This window comes from Lethenteron reissneri, chromosome 33, assembly GCF_015708825.2.
Source record: "Lethenteron reissneri isolate LAM-NWPU_2019-01 chromosome 33, ASM1570882v1, whole genome shotgun sequence".
In the NCBI taxonomy this organism is placed as follows: Eukaryota; Metazoa; Chordata; class Hyperoartia; order Petromyzontiformes; family Petromyzontidae; genus Lethenteron; species Lethenteron reissneri.
The window spans coordinates 310,323-326,976 of NC_083811.1; the positions used below are offsets into that span (position 1 = coordinate 310,323).

Genomic DNA, 16,654 nt, shown 5'->3' on the forward strand with positions numbered 1-16,654 from the left:
GTTATATCTCTGTGCTGTGTAGAGTGTGTGTGTGTGTTATATCTCTGTGCTGTGTAGAGTGTGTGTGTGTGTTATATCTCTGTGCTGTGTTGAGTGTGTGTATGTGTTATATTTCTGTGCTGTGTGGAGTGTGTGTGTTATATCTCTGTTCTCTGTGGGTTTCCTCCGGAGTCTCCAGTTTCCTCCCAGAATCCCACAAAACGGAATTGGAATTGGCTCAAAACTTGGCAAGACCCTCCGGAACGAGACTTGAGACTGAAGATCCCCTGGGCGAGGAGGTCCGGGCGGTGTTGTGCGGGGAGCGGTGGCGCGGCCGTGAGCCCGCTGCGCTAGCGACCCGTCGATCCGAGATAAATTTCCCGCTCACAGCCAACATCAATGACCAATATCTAAACCGGTCATGGACCTCCCTTCCCTACATCGACTCAGCCGTAAATCTGCACCAAGCCGGGCGTGGTGCTGGCCACACCGCCTCCTCGTCGCGCACAGTGCCAGCTACTCGCCTGCAGCACTTGCCGCAGTACGTACTGTCGTCTGTCAGAAGCTACACGGGGACCTTTGTTTGTGTCTGTGCCGGGAGAGCAGCACTATGAGGACGCCTATGAGAGCTTCATGCGGCAGCATCTCAAGCACTACGGCTACTACCGCGGTGAGTTCACTACCACTCCCACAGCACTCACCACCACCACCAACACTCACCACCATCCTCAACACTCACCACCATCAACACTCACCACCATCAACACTCACCACCATCAACACTCACCATCCTCAACACTCACCACCGTCAACACTCACCACCGTCAACACTCACCACCGTCAACACTCACCACCGTCAACACTCACCACCACCAACACTCACCACCATCCTCAACACTCACCACCATCAACACTCACCACCGTCAACACTCACCACCATCCTCAACACGCACCACCATCAACACTCACCACCATCAACACTCACCACCATCAACACTCACCATCAACACTCACCACTGTCAACACTCACCACTGTCAACACTCACCACCGTCAACACTCACCACCATCAACACTCACCACCATCAACACTCCTCACCATCCTCAACACTCACCACCATCAACACTCACCATCAACACTCACCACCACCAACACTCACCACCATCCTCAACACTCACCACCATCAACACTCACCACCATCAACACTCACCACCATCAACACTCACCATCCTCAACACTCACCACCGTCAACACTCACCACCGTCAACACTCACCACCGTCAACACTCACCACCATCAACACTCACCACCGTCAACACTCACCACCGTCAACACTCACCACCGTCAACACTCACCACCGTCAACACTCACCACCATCCTCAACACGCACCACCATCAACACTCACCACCATCAACACTCGCCACCATCAACACTCACCGTCAACACTCACCACCGTCAACACTCACCACCATCAACACTCACCACCATCAACACTCACCACCATCAACACTCCTCACCATCCTCAACACTCACCACCATCAACACTCACCATCAAAACTCACCACCACCAACACTCACCACCATCCTCAACACTCACCACCATCAACACTCACCACCATCAACACTCACCATCCTCAACACTCACCACCATCAACACTCACCATCAACACTCACCACCACCAACACTCACCACCATCCTCAACACTCACCACCATCAACACTCACCACCATCAACACTCACCACCATCAACACTCACCACCATCAACACTCACCATCCTCAACACTCACCACCAACACTCACCACCATCAACACTTACCATCAACACTCACCATCAACACTCACCACCATCAACACTCACCACCATCAACACTCACCACCACCAACACTCACCACCATCACCAACACTCACCACCATCCTCAACACTCACCACCATCAACACTCACCACCATCAACACTCACCATCCTCAACACTCACCACCAACACTCACCATCCTCAACACTCACCACCATCAACACTCACCACCATCAACACTCACCACCATCAACACTCACCACCATCAACACTCACCACCATCAACACTCACCACCATCAACACTCACCACCATCAACACTCACCACCATCAACACTCACCACCATCAACACTCACCACCATCAACACTCACCACCATCAACACTCACCACCACCAACACTCACCACCATCCTCAACACTCACCACCATCAACACTCACCACCATCAACACTCACCACCATCAACACTCACCATCCTCAACACTCACCACCGTCAACACTCACCACCGTCAACACTCACCACCGTCAACACTCACCACCATCAACACTCACCACCGTCAACACTCACCACCGTCAACACTCACCACCGTCAACACTCACCACCGTCAACACTCACCACCATCCTCAACACGCACCACCATCAACACTCACCACCATCAACACTCGCCACCATCAACACTCACCGTCAACACTCACCACCGTCAACACTCACCACCATCAACACTCACCACCATCAACACTCACCACCATCAACACTCCTCACCATCCTCAACACTCACCACCATCAACACTCACCATCAAAACTCACCACCACCAACACTCACCACCATCCTCAACACTCACCACCATCAACACTCACCACCATCAACACTCACCATCCTCAACACTCACCACCATCAACACTCACCATCAACACTCACCACCACCAACACTCACCACCATCCTCAACACTCACCACCATCAACACTCACCACCATCAACACTCACCACCATCAACACTCACCACCATCAACACTCACCATCCTCAACACTCACCACCAACACTCACCACCATCAACACTTACCATCAACACTCACCATCAACACTCACCACCATCAACACTCACCACCATCAACACTCACCACCACCAACACTCACCACCATCACCAACACTCACCACCATCCTCAACACTCACCACCATCAACACTCACCACCATCAACACTCACCATCCTCAACACTCACCACCAACACTCACCATCCTCAACACTCACCACCATCAACACTCACCACCATCAACACTCACCACCATCAACACTCACCACCATCAACACTCACCACCATCAACACTCACCACCATCAACACTCACTCACGCCCATGCCTCGCACTCATCCCAGCATTAACGCACAACGCCAAATCTTGACCCCCCCCCCCCGCATCCCGAACCCGACCCACACCTCGGAACGACTCCACCATTACCCCGGCAGCCAAACCCTCGCCCCTAACCCCCAACTCGAAGCCCACCCGCTACCCTCCCCCAACACAACAAACTCAAGCCCTGCAGCACCCACACCAATCGGAGTGGCTTAATTCACTTAACTCGTGCTAATTGATGTTGCCGTGGTAACACGTGCGGGCCTCCACCCCCCCCTTCCCCCACAGGACGGAGCGAGGACGACGAGGAGGAGGAGGCGAGGGGCGTTCCGCTCAGAGGTGGCCTTGGGGGGCCCAATTCTGGCCCCCCACGCAGCTCCACCTTCCCCGGCTCCCTCGCCGAGCACAGCAGAGAGGAGGGGACTCGGCCCCCAGGTGGGGGGCGGGGGGGGGGGTAGTGGGGGGAGGGACACGGAGCTAACGAATGGGTGACCACATGTTACGACGCTGGACCATAACCGTGGACCGAGGCCTGACCGTAACCACCGCTTACATTCAGCCGGCTCTGCCTGGGCTGGTGACAGGACAATGTTGCTACACACGGCACACCACGTCCTGTATACATGCCTCCCGCTGTGGCTACGAGTTACGTACCGGCTTCATTCTACCACCGATCCGGGAAGTACAGGGTGCTTCAAAAAGTGTGAACACTTCTGAGAATTAGCAACAATATCACGAGAAATGTGCCCCTGGGCTCTGGAGACCACCTGGAGAAGATTCCAGGCACGTGTTGATGGCGAACAAGTGGAGACTCTTTGACATTTTAAGTTATTAACATACATTTGTTATCATGTTACAGTTTATTCTCCGTTATTTCTCCTGGAAAAATGATAGTTCCATATAAGTGTTAAAAAAAAATTAAGCACCCTGTATATTCTGTGAGATATGAAGCCCTGACCCACAACCACGGCATCCCTAATGATACCGCGATCCCTTGTCACACTCAACCGCGTCTCTGACCTCCTGACCCCGCCCCCCGCCCCACCAGGCCGCCCCTCTGCGGGCCCTCGTCCGCCGGGCCCCCCGCCGTGGCGCAGCACGCAGCTGGTGCTGGAGGAGGGCGCCGGCGCCCCCCGGCTGCGGGAGCCTCTGCAGGGCCCCGCGCCCAGCGCCTCGGCGCTGCCCGCGCACGCCCCGCGCTGGCCGCTCGACTGCCAGGTCGTGCCCGAGCGCGTCGCCCACATAGGTGTGCAGCGGGGCACTGGGGGGTCAGGGAGAGGTCGAGCGGATTACCGGGGGTCCGTGGGGTCACGGAGGTCAGGAGGGTAAGGGGACCGATGTGGGAGAGGTTAGGGACGTGGAGGGTCATAAGGTCAGGAGGGTCAACGCGTGTTAGGGGGTTGAGGTGGGGGAGAAAGGTGAGGGACACGAGGGGTCAGGGGGTCAGTGAGCCGGACAGGTCAGGGGGAATGGTGGGGTCAGCAAACACGGAGAGATAGTGAGATGGGAGATCGTGGGGTCGGAGGAATTGGGGGGGGAGGGTGTGAGAGTCAGAAGATCAAGGGTCGGGGACATGCAAGGGTCGGGGACATGCATGGTCATTGGATCAGGGTGAGGAGGCTGCAGGGTCACGTGGTGCAGATATCAGGAGGTCATCTGGGGGGTTGCGGAACCCAGGAGCGGCACCACCACGAGGCTCACCCTCGACCTGGTCACCAGGGTTACAGCACGGTAACCCCTGCCAGGGAGAGCACGCGCCTGTTACTGATGTTCTTGTCGATTGTTGCGTGTTTGTGTTTACGTGCTGCTTGTTATGTTGGTTGTTGTTAACGGTGGCGTGGCTGCACGGTGACCCCAGACTGGGACCCCTCCGAGCCCGAGCCGCTGTACGAGGCCACGGGGCGTGAGCACGAGCCGCTGTGCGTGGGCGACGAGAGCGGAGAGGTGGTGTTCGAGATCGAGAAAGGTGAGCGGGTGGGTCGATGTACAGGTGACTCCGTGTCCCCTCGCGTCTCCGCATCCCGCCGCGACTCCGCGTCCCCCCGTGTCTCTCTCCGTGCAGCCTCCTCCGAGCGCTGCTTCGTGTCGGCGCGGATTGGGGGCCGCCGGGGCCCGCTGGTGCCGCCCCCCGCGGCCACGCGTGGGGACGACGACTCCACCCTCCTGTTCGAGTCGCGCTTCGAGAGCGGCAACCTCCAGAAGGCCGTGAGAGTGTGAGGAGCCCACGGGGGAGGGGAGTGCGAAAGCGCGACAGAGGAGTGAGAGCGTGAGAGAGAGCGTGAGAGAGAGAACGTGAGCGAGCGGCGGTGATGGTGCGGACCATTAACATCATCACTACCACCACTATTCTTACGACAATCACCACAACCACCATCCAATCAGAATCAGAATCCTGGAGGAATCCGATGAGCTGTGGAGTTCTTTGCACAGACGTCAGGTGGGGGCGGCGTCATCACGTGACAACAACAAAAACCACCCCCAACACGAGCGCTCCCCTCCCCCCCCCCCAGCGGCGAGTGGGAGTACGAGCTCACGCTGCGCTCGGACCTCTACACAGACAAGCACACGCAGTGGTTCTACTTCCGCGTGGGCAACACGCGCGCCGCCCCGCGCCGCTACCGCTTCACCATCACCAACCTGGGCAAGCCGCGCAGCCTCTACGGCGCCGGCCTGCGCCCGCTTTTCTACTCGGAGTGCGACGCCGCGGGGCCGCTCGCCCTCGGCTGGCGCCGCGCCGGCTCCGACGTCCGCTACTACCGCACGCGGACCGCGGCAGCGGCAGCGGCGGAGACGCGGGCGCGCTACTCGCTCACGTGGACGTTCTCGTTCCCGCACGAGGGCGACGAGTGCTACTGGGCGCACTGCTACCCCTACACGTACTCGCGCCTCGCCGCGCGCCTGGCGCGTGTCGCCGCCGACCCGCGCGCCGCGCGCCTCTGCCGCACGCGCGTGCTGTGCCGCTCGCTGGCGGGCAACCCCGTGCCCGTGCTCACCATCACGTCCCCCGCGCCCCCTCCTCCTCCTCGCCTCCTCGACGGCCCCGAGCGGGGGGCCCGCGACGGCGGCGCCGCGGAGGAGGAGGAGGGAGTGGGGGGCTCCGCCGAGCGGGGGGCCCGCGCAGCGCTCCTGGGCCGGGCCAAGCGCGCGGTGGTGGTGACGGCGCGCGTCCACCCCGGGGAGAGCAACTCCTCGTGGGTGATGGAGGGGCTGCTCGACTTCCTGCTGGGCGACTCGGCGGACGCGCGGCTCCTACGCGACACCTTCGTGTTCAAGGTGGTGCCCATGCTCAACCCGGACGGGGTGCTCGTGGGCAACTACCGCTGCTCGCTCTCGGGGCGCGACCTCAACCGAAACTACCGCACCGCGCTGCGCGAAGCCTTCCCCCCCGTGTGGCACCTGCGCGCCATGGTGCGCAGGTGCGGCGCCTCACCCGTCGCTATCGTCGCCACCGTCAACATCGTCGTCATCGCCACCGTCGTCACCATCGTCATCAACACCGTCATCATCAAGTTCGTTATCATCATCATAATGATCGCCGTCACTGTCACCGTTGTCATCGTCGCCGTTACACCGTGACTACCGGTTCTCCATCGTTTTTGGGTTGTGCCCCCCGCTGCCCCCGCCCTCCCAGGCTGCTGGAGAAGCGCGAGGTGGTGATGTTCTGCGACCTTCACGGCCACAGCCGCAGGAGCAACGTGTTCGTGTATGGGTGCGAGGGCGCGGCGGGTTCCGGGCACGGCCCCCGGGGGGGCCAGAGCGGCCGAGTCTTCCCGCTCATGATGAGCAAGAACATCCCCGACAAGGCGAGGAACCCTCTTAGCCCTCCGCCGGCCGGCTCGCTCGCTCGCTCCCCACGTCCACCTCTTCGCATATCTGCATATCTCTCTGCTTCTTCTCTCTTTGCCCGCTTGTCTCTTCCGCAACCGTAGACGGCGCTCGCCCGCGTGGCGCCCGCGCGGTCCGACCGTGCACAAGAGGGTCATGTCTCTTCGATCTGACCAGGCGTCGTGTCTCCCGCACAGTTCTCCTACGAGAGCTGCCGCTTCAAGGTACAGAAGAGCAAGGAGGGCACGAGTCGCGTGTCCATGTGGAGGATGGGCATCGCCAACAGCTTCACCCTGGAGACCACCTTCGCCGGCTCCACGCTAGGTGCCCCCACCCCCTCCTCGCCCCCCCCCACAACACACCACGGAAGTTCCCACTGTTCCAAGACCCCCCCACCCCTGACCCTGCCCCCTCCACTGCGCCCGTGCCCGCAGGGGAGCGCAAGGGCACGCACTTCAGCGTCGAGGACCTGAAGTCGGTGGGGTACCAGCTGTGCGACACGCTGCTCGACTACTGCGACCCCGACCAGGCCAAGGTGACGGCTCGCGGCACGGCTCTCCCTGGGTCTTCCCAGATCCGCACGGGCAACTGCTCAATGTAGAGGGGAGTAACCTTCATGTAGAGGGGAGGAGGAGGGACAGAGAAAGAGAGAGAAGATTGGGAGTGTGGAAGGAGATGAGGCTAGTTGATGATGTTGCGGTGGTGATGATGATGATGCAGGTCGAGCTGTGTGAGCGGGAGGTGATGGAGCGTGCTCAGGCCACAGAGCGGATGCGCAACCTCGGCAAAGACGGGGGGGGGCCCTGGGGGCTGGGCCTCTCCGACATCGAGTCCAGGTGAGGATGGACACAGGTGAGGGGAAGGGGGCACAGGTTGAGGTAAGGTGCACAGGTGGGGGGTGGCACAGGTGAGGAGACAGGGAGAAGGAGTCACGGGGACACGGAGACACGGGGACACGGGAACACAGAGACGCAGATGCAGAGACGCGTAGAATGTGACGATGCGTGACGACGCGTGACGACGTGAGGAGCGGTAGTGCAGCGGTCGCCACAAGGCGGCCGAGAGCGTGCCGCGCCGGCCTTCATAGGTGCTCGCTCACAGCACTTGCCCCTAAAGTCTAAATGGGGGATCTTTGTCTTTGTCAGCGAGAGTGGCTCAGACAGCTCGCAGTCGGATGGGCTGCCCTCACACCTGCTGGCGCTGCTGCCTAAGGTACCTGCCTCACCTCACCCTCGCCTACCTCTCCCTCGCCTACCTCATCTTCACCTCCCCTAATGTGGTGGTAGTGATAGTGATGATGACTGTGGTAGTTATGATGGCCATGGTGATGATGATAGTTACGACGACGTGCAGATGCGCGTCAAGCGGCGGCGCCTCAAGTCGCGCAAGGAGCGGAACCGCACTCGCCTGGGCCTGCTGCAGGCCGTGGGGGCCGTGGGGGCCCTGGGCTCCGGCTTCCCTCCTAGCGCCGGGCCCCGGCGGGCCGGGCCCCGGCGGGGCACGACCCGGCCGAGCGGAGGGGCCTTCGCGGAGGCTGCGGCCGAGGCGGCCGGGGAGCCCGTCGGCCGAAAGGAGGCGGACAAGGTAGGGTCCGAGCGGAGCCCGCGTGGCCGCGGGAGCGATCGTCGGATCCGGTCGCCGAGAGAGCCGCGATGCCAGCTCCTAAAAGCGCGGTGTCGCCAAACTCGCAGCTCGATTGACCCACGGTCATTAAACGTCACCGGGACATGCGCCAAGCATTACGCGGAGGGAACCGGAGCGCTTGGGGACGCGCGGTGACATGGGGTCGAGCCGTAGAGTCGTCTGTGTAAAGATGGGCGCCCCGCTCGGCTCTGTGGGCTTCGCTCGCGCGTTCCACCACGGGGAACGCCCAGATTACGAACGCCCTGCGGTCCCCGCGACCCGTGAGCTCTGCGGAGAAGTTGGCATGACCAGGGGTCGAGGGGGGTGCGGCCGGGCTGAGGTGCGCATGGCTCCGTGCGTGCAGGTGCACACGCAGCGCTACCGCAGGAGCGGCCCGGCCACCACCGTCATGGCCGCCGTCGGGGGCGCCCGGGGCGGGGCCGTGGCTGCGACCGCAACCCAGGTGCCGCTCCGCACGCCGCTCCCGGCTCATGCTTGCACGTCACTCCCACGAGCGCACGCCTTGCGTGTGTGCCTCCCCTGGGTCAACTCGGCCTCAAATCAGTATCTGCTGCGGTACGTACGTGCGTGCGTGCGGTGCGATGCGTTTGCTGCCGTGTGCGATGCATGGCATTGGCCACCCACCCCCTCGTGCGCCGCCGTGTCGGCCTTAATCGGCGCCGCTCGCTAACGGCACTTGCCCGCAGGGCCCCCCCGGTGCACAGACGAGCGTCCCCCTGGCGTATGTGGGGAGCGACCCCCTTGCCGGCGTCTCCACCCTCGCCCGCGACGCTGCAGGTAGGCTCGCGGGCCGTGTCGCGGGGCCCAGACCGGTGGCGTAGTGAGCAAGCGTGCGGGCGGTGCAACTGTACTGGCGCGAGAGTGACCCGGGTCACCGCCAGGCAAACGCAAATAAAATACAGCAATTGATAAAATAGAAAGCAAGACAAAAACAACTGCGTCGCGTGAAGAAATAAAAAATATCGGATGAGGAATTCAGTTGATGCAGGCTGCGCGCAGGCGATAAAGTGGAAGGGAAGGTGGTGACAAGCACTGGGAGCTGAGAGGGGACAGGGAGTGGGTGAATGGGCGTGTGGTTTAGTGAGTGAGTGGTCGGGTGAGTGGCATGGGGACTGGGTAAGTGGGTTATTTAGTGAGTGGGATGGTGAGAGGGTTATTTAGTAAGTCAGTAAGTGGGTGGGTAGGTGAGTGGGTGCTTGAGGGGGTAATCGCATACAGAATCTCAATAAAATTCAATTGGAGAGGAGTGGGAGGGCCTCGTGTGAATACTTGCACCAGTGCCCATGCCCCCCCCCCCCCCCCCACTGGCTGGGAATGCGGCGGCGATGGCGGCCGCAGCGAAGTAGTCTCTGTGAGCGACCCTCTCCGATTGTTTCCACAGCGTCCGCCCAGACGCAGGCCGCCACGCCGACCCTTGACCCCGGCCACGGTGACTTCTGCCCCGCGCACGGCACCTTGGCCACCCAGTACCTGAGCGGCCTGCTGGAGGAGGGCTGGGGTGAGAGCATCATACCGTGTCGCCCCAATCGTCGCCGATTGTATGAAGGCAACACGCGGTGGTGTTATTATTGACAAATGCGTCGAGTTGTTATCCTGCTTGTTCACCACTGCCAACACAGAAGCTTCAGCCCGTGATTGGTTCGAGCTGAAGGGGGTGTTGGGACGATGATCATTGTGAAGTGAGTGGCCCACGACCGTGTGTGTGTGAGCGTGCGTGTGTGTGAGCGTGCGTGTATGCGTGTGTGCGTCTGTGGCTCAAGCGCCGTAGTAATGTCGCCGCCACTTCGTGGCGGATGGCGGTTGTCGTTGTGCGAGCGTGTGGTTGGAGCTGCCCGCGTTAAAAGCGGCCTCTCTGCTGGGGCCCCCCCCCTAGGTGTGCAGTGGGAGGGCAGCGGCCTGAGCCTGCGTCACGTGACTCGTCACATGGCGCCCTCGTCGCGTCGACGCATGCTGCTGGGGGGGCAGCTGGTCCTGCCCGTCTCCATGACGACCGCGCTGCCCCCGAATCCCCGCCGCCCCCCCCGCACGGCCATCAGGCAGCACCCGCTGCCCTTCGATCCCTGGCTGGAGGAGGCCAGCGGCTTCCTGTCCTCCGGTGAGCGTCGCTCCTCGCGGTGGGACCGGCTGGTGGGGGGTGGGGAGGGGGGGCACATTTAATAGAGGGAGCCGGGAGGGGGGCCCAGCGGGGGGCCCAGCGGGGAGCCGGGAGGGGGGCCCCACGGGGAGCGGGCAAGGGGGTCCCGCGCGGCCTCGCTGAGCGCTCGCTGCCTCCGCAGGACGGCTGCAGAGGAGCAGCAGGGAGCCGCTCTCTCTCCTGCCGGCCACGCAGCGACCCGCCTCCGTGCGGTGAGTGACATGTGTACACGCGTGTGTGTGTACGTGGGTGAACGTGTGTGTGTGTGTACGTGGGTGAACGTGTGTGTGTGTGTGTACGTGGGTGAACGTGTGTGTGTGTGAACGTGTGTGTGTGTGTACGTGGGTGAACGTGTGTGTACGTGGGTGAACGTGTGTGTGTGTGTACGTGGGTGAACGTGTGTGTGTGTTCGTGGGTGAACGTGTGTGTGTGTACGTGGGTGAACGTGTGTGTGTGTGTACGTGGGTGAACGTGTGTGTGTGTGTACGTGGGTGAACGTGTGTGTGTGTGTACGTGGGTGTGTGTACGCGGGTGGGTGCGGTTTGCGGGCTATGCTTCGAACCCAGCGAGCCGAGTTCGATTCCCACTCACGGCCAACACGAGTGACAAATATCTGAAACGGTCCTGGGCATTTCCTAGGTCGCCTCAGGCTCAAATGAGTACCTGATGCGGTATGTAAAACTCGCAACTAGGGAGACAAAGGTGTTCGTCCAAGCATGGTATGGGCCACCATCCCCTTGTGTGCCGTGCCGGTCTTAATAGAGACATTCTTGGAAGGGCCTGCCAAATAAATGTAAATTATTCTGAACTACCATTGGAACCTCATTTGCCAGTAGAAAAATATGATAATTGTTTTTTTACCCTTTTATCTGGCAACAAAACTACACCTTTTTTGACAAGGAGTCATATTTGTATTGACCACAATACCTGCGGTCGGAATGCAAACAAAAAACACAACTCTGATAATATATGCACTGTCCTTGAAGTTGATTGGTCCACACCCGAGACAGCTTTCCTTAGAGCCTAGTGTCACATGGTGTTAGAGCCTAGTCTCACATGGTGTTGGACCAGAGCCTAGTCTCACATGGTGTTGGACCATCTGATCTAACACCATGTGAGACTAGGCTCTGGTCCAACACCATGTGAGACTAGGCTCTAAGGAAAGCTGTCTCAGGTGTGGACCAATCAACTTCAAGGACAGTGCCTACATTATCAGAGTTATGTTTTTTCTTTGCATTCCAACTGCAGGTATTGTGGTCTATGCAAACATGACTCCTTGTCAAAAAGGTGTCAGTTTTGTTGCCAGATAAAAGGGTAAAAACATTTGATCATATTCTGAACTAATTTGTTTGGAACTGCTTTTTCTGGTTAGCGTATTGTCTTTCCACCACACCTCTGATGAGCACGTTTGCCTATGTACGGTGCGAAAGAAGTTCACCATACATACTTAGGTAGGTGCTCGCTAACAGCACTTGCCCCAAAAGTCGGTTCAGGTTATAAGGAGGATCTTTGGCTTTGTAACAAGTGCTCACAAACAGCACTTTCCCAAGTCTGCGTAGGCTATACGGGGGAATCTTTCTCTGCCTTTGTGTTTCTGCGTGCGTGCCTATGTGTGTCCATGTGTACACACACAGGTTAGTGCGCGCGTGTGTGTACCTGCGCGAATATGCATGACCGGGCCTCCCCTAGTTCAACTCAGCCTTAAATACCGAGTATCTACCGCACAGCGTGCCCGTCTGCAGCATCTTTGGGTAATGGGTTGTACGCACCCCTCCCCCCCCACACCCCCACCGTACCACTCCCTCTACCCTCCACACCGCCACAGGATGGGTCCCCTATCGCGCACCCCCAGGCCACTGGGTGCCATCGGCTCGGGTGACGCGGGAACCCCCGAGCGGGGGCGGAAACAGCAGCAGCCGAAGGAGCCGGCGCCGGGGAGAGCGTTCGCCGGGAGGCTGAGCCCCACGGCGACGAGGGAGCCGGGCCGGGGGGCCCTCGTCACCGTCACCGGGGCCCCGGGCCTCTCCGCAGAGGCCGGGCAGCGTGCCCCGCGCGGGGCAACGGGGGCGCCCGCGGGAGACGCGGAGGAGCCGTGCTGGTACGTCGCCGCCTCGTCGCGCGCCGCATTCTCATCGCTATCGCGTCGCTCGCCCACGCACGGAATCTTCGCCCGAGTCTCGAGACTCTTATTCGAGGGGGTCCTGCCGAGTGTCCGCGGTAGGGGGGCGCCTTCGCCGCCGTGTGTGACCCCAGCGACATCGCCCTCTCCTGCGGAGACGCGGCAGGACCCCAATAACTCGGCTGAGTGACCTGCAGGACGGTTCTTGGCGCTGGGACGTTTGTCTAACACCAGCTTCAGATGAGGAAGGAAACCCACGCAGAACAGGGGAAGAATAAAGAGACTCAACGCAGTGAGGCTCCTTCCTATATGAGGAAGCCACTGGAACGATGCACTTTGAAATCTAAATTTAAGACGAATTGCTCTAGAACTGCTTTTTGTGTTTAGTTTGGTGTCCGGTGAGGGTTGAGAGTTGGGTGAGGAGTGAGGGTTGTGGGTGAAAGTGATGTAAGAGGTGAGGGGTGAGGGGTGAGTTGGGTGAGGGTTGTGGGTGAGGGGTGAGTTGGGTGAGGGGTGAGGGTTGTGAGTGAGGGTTGAGAGTGATGTAAGAGGTGAGGGTTGTGGGTGAGGGGTGAGGGTTGTGGGTGAGGGGTGAGTTTGGTGAGGGTTGTGGGTGAGGGGTGAGGGTTGTGGGTGAGGGGTGAGGGTTGTAGGTGAGGGGTGAGGGTTGTGCCGCCGTGTGCTGCAGGGTGGGCAGGACGGACGGCACGGCAGCAGAACCACGGCCACATGGACGCAGCTCGTGACTGGGGCCACTCCGCCCTCCAACCCCCCCACCTTCTAACCCCCCCTTTGACCCCCCCCCTCTGACCCCCCCTCTAACCCCCCCTCTGACCCCCCCTCTGACCCCCCCCTCTGACCCCCCCCCTCTAACCCCTCCTCTAACCCCCTCTCTAACCCCCTCTCTAACCCCCCCTCTAACCCCCCCTCTAACCCCCCCTCTAACCCCCCCTCTAACCCCCCCTCTAACTGCCCCTCTAACCCCCCCTCTAACCCCCTCACATCCCCTTCCCCGGTGCTGTGGCTCATCGGCGCCGTCTCGGCTGAAGAGCGGTGAGCGTGTCGCACGGCCATCATGGCCGCACTCGCGAGAGGGCGCCTGGGAGCGCCGTGACGGCGGAGCGCCTGGGAGCGCCTGGGAGCGCCTGGGAGCGCCTGGGAGCGCCTGGGAGCGCCTGGGAGCGCCTGGGAGCGCCTGGGAGCGCCGTGACGGCGGAGCGCCTGGGAGCGCCTGGGAGCGCCTCACCTCCGCGGGGTCCTCGCCGGAGGAGACGCACGGCGCCGGCGCCTCCTTGCCCCTCGGCCGCCGAGCTCGACTGCGATGGTTCGAGTCCCGCTCCAGTAGCGGGAGAATCCCAACAACGCCGAGCGAATGTTATGGCCGCGTGACGTCGTTGGCGAGAGTGAGGCCGTCGTGAGTGACCATCGCAGCCTGAGGCCCCGCAACACGACAACCAGAAGACGGAACTGTGGAACGACTGAGTTAGCACCACTGAGTTAGTACTACTGAGTTAGTACGACTGAGTTAGTACCACTGAGTTAGCACGACTGAGTTAGTACGACTGAGTTAGTACCACTGAGTTAGTCCCACTGAGTTAGTACCACTGAGTTAGTACGACTGAGTTAGCACCACTGAGTTAGTTCCACTGAGTTAGTATCACTGAGTTAGTACGACTGAGTTAGTACCACTGAGTTAGCACGACTGAGTTAGTACCACTGAGTTAGTACGACTGAGTTAGTACCACTGAGTTAGTACCACTGAGTTAGTACCACTGAGTTAGTACCACTGAGTTAGTATGACTGAGTTAGTACCACTGAGTTAGTTCCACTGAGTTAGTTCCACTAAGTTAGCACGACTGAGTTAGTACCGCTGAGTTAGTTCCACTGAGTACCACTGAGTTAGTACGACTGAGTTAGTACCACTGAGTTAGTACCACTGAGTTAGCATGACTGAGTGAGTACGACTGCGAGCGTCTCGAGTTTGGGCCACAGAGAGGAGGTTGAAGATTAAAGTGAAACTGGCCGGGAGTGTTAATCGGATAACGTTTTCAAGTTTTAATCGGCTAAAAGTTGACGTTGCTGTTCTGTTTATGGAATTAAGGGAATCGTTTGCAATTATTAAAAAACCCCGTCAATGCGGAGGTTTTGTCTGCGCCGATATTTCTTGTTGTCTGGACGCACGACTGCAGCGGGCTCGCAGCAACGCACACGGAGCGCAGTGCCGATCTTGGTCACAACTCCTCAAAGTAACCACATTTTCATTCCGTGCCAAGACATTACTGAAAGGTGAACGTTTTATATTCTTCTCTAAGCAAATAATGGTCACATTCTCGGAAGCGTTGCACGCTGCAAGCTACGCCACGCTGCGTGCTCGTGGCCACGCGTCACGGCACTCTCGCAAAGCCGATGGCGGCGTGGTATGAACCCAGAGCCGTCCCGAGGGAACGGCAAATCGAGGCGGCCACCCCGGGCCTCGCGCTTTGGGGAGCCCCACGTCACGGAGCGCTCTCCGTGAACCTCTGTATCGAGTGGCGAGCACGCCACCGCTGGGCCGCGTGAACCTGCTGGACATCCACTCTGCTCTCAGGCCTCGTGCCGAACACTTGAAGTGCACAATCGGTGAACCGAGTAATTCGCCTTCTGCAGAGAATACAACTAAAAGCAAACAGCAGACGAGCCCCATTAGCAGTGACGTACGTGGCCACCTGCAACATCGCCAGGGTAAAACCGTGGTGATGATGATGGTGGTGTCAGCACGACCGTGGTGATGATGATGGTGGTGGTGTCAGCACGTAGCCAGCCGCGCGATGCGCGCTCACTCTCGCAGAGAGACTTGGAAGGGCGAGGAGAAGATGAATGGAAGAAAAAAGAATAATTAATTTGTAGAAGTCACCAACACACTTTGACCAATAGGGGGCGCTCTTCCAAAGCTAGGGGCGCTGTTCTATGCAGATCCCTATTGAAAATGTCAGTTTGCTGCAAATAAACGCATTTACGCCGGTTGTTCGGGGTATTGCAGCTGTACGCTGTGGTTTGATACAGAATCTCGGTGGAAACTCCACACGCAACGAAAAAACAGTAAAAGTGACATTTACAATGACCACGCAGACAAGGTTTCAGGGCACTAAAGCTGCTATTTCTACAACAATACGACCACAAACATTATTTGCCTGAGAAAAAATCCGTGAAATGTTCTAAAAACCGGCTACATCTGGCTGTTTATATCTTTAAAAAACGTTAAACATTTAAGTATCGTCGAAAAATCGCAAAGACCCACCACGGATTGTAAAATGCACTCATCCAGCAGTGAATTTGCGATATTACTGCACAGACAGCGACCAGTCACGGGTTATGAATATTTCTGACTCCACGCAGCTCTTTAAAACCCACGAGGGTCACGGGTAATAACCTCTTTCACAGCAACATTGGCCGTAAGCAAACAACCACGGCGTCTAAAAGGCAAGAATCAACTTCAAGTTCTCAACCCCAATTGCGAACATCACAGCGAGTGAGCAACACGAGGAGACCACCCTCCTCTCCCCGTCTCTCCCCTCTCGTCTCGCTCCCCTCCCCGTGCCTCTCCCCCCTCTCACCTGGCTCCACTCTGCTCGCCCGTGGCCCCTCCACTTCAGCGGCCGAGGCGTCCTGGCCCAGACCCCCAGCCAAGCTCCACCCCGCCTCGGTGGCTCAACTACTCTCGGTGGAGCCGCCTCGACCCCGACCGCCACTGCCAAGGCCCCTTCCCCTGTCCAGTCTCCACGTGCAGGGTCTCCAGGCCCCACGTGCAGGGTCTCCAGGCTTCATGT

General features: G+C 59.3%; 2 protein-coding genes across 4 annotated transcripts in view; one reads left to right on the forward strand and one right to left on the reverse strand.

Moving 5' to 3' along the window:
- Window positions 1-376, reverse strand: part of LOC133350419 (tyrosine 3-monooxygenase-like) — a 5,393-nt gene extending 5,017 nt beyond the window's left edge. Inside the window, exon 1 of the mRNA XM_061564758.1 lies at window positions 368-376. Within this exon, the coding sequence (XP_061420742.1) occupies window positions 368-376 (9 nt within the window). The remainder of the gene's footprint in view (window positions 1-367) is intronic.
- A 128-nt stretch (window positions 377-504) lies between these two features.
- On the forward strand, window positions 505-15,321 carry LOC133350450 (cytosolic carboxypeptidase 2-like). Of its 3 annotated transcripts, none has more exons than XM_061564802.1 (18): window positions 505-649; window positions 3,415-3,561; window positions 4,175-4,372; window positions 4,985-5,339; window positions 5,637-6,542; window positions 6,758-6,929; window positions 7,149-7,275; window positions 7,386-7,486; window positions 7,672-7,787; window positions 8,097-8,163; window positions 8,305-8,535; window positions 8,939-9,037; window positions 9,282-9,372; window positions 9,977-10,093; window positions 10,469-10,690; window positions 10,872-10,941; window positions 12,555-12,827; window positions 13,898-15,321. In XM_061564802.1, coding segments are annotated over exons 1-18 (3,330 nt in total). In that variant the 5' UTR covers window positions 505-612; the 3' UTR covers window positions 13,899-15,321. The 3 variants fall into 3 exon arrangements, with proteins under 3 accessions (XP_061420786.1, XP_061420784.1, XP_061420785.1); XM_061564800.1 differs by lacking the exon at window positions 13,898-15,321 and adding an exon at window positions 13,537-13,633; XM_061564801.1 differs by lacking the exon at window positions 13,898-15,321 and adding an exon at window positions 13,537-13,633 and having other exon boundaries at window positions 9,300-9,372.
- Window positions 15,322-16,654: the final 1,333 nt, after the last annotated feature.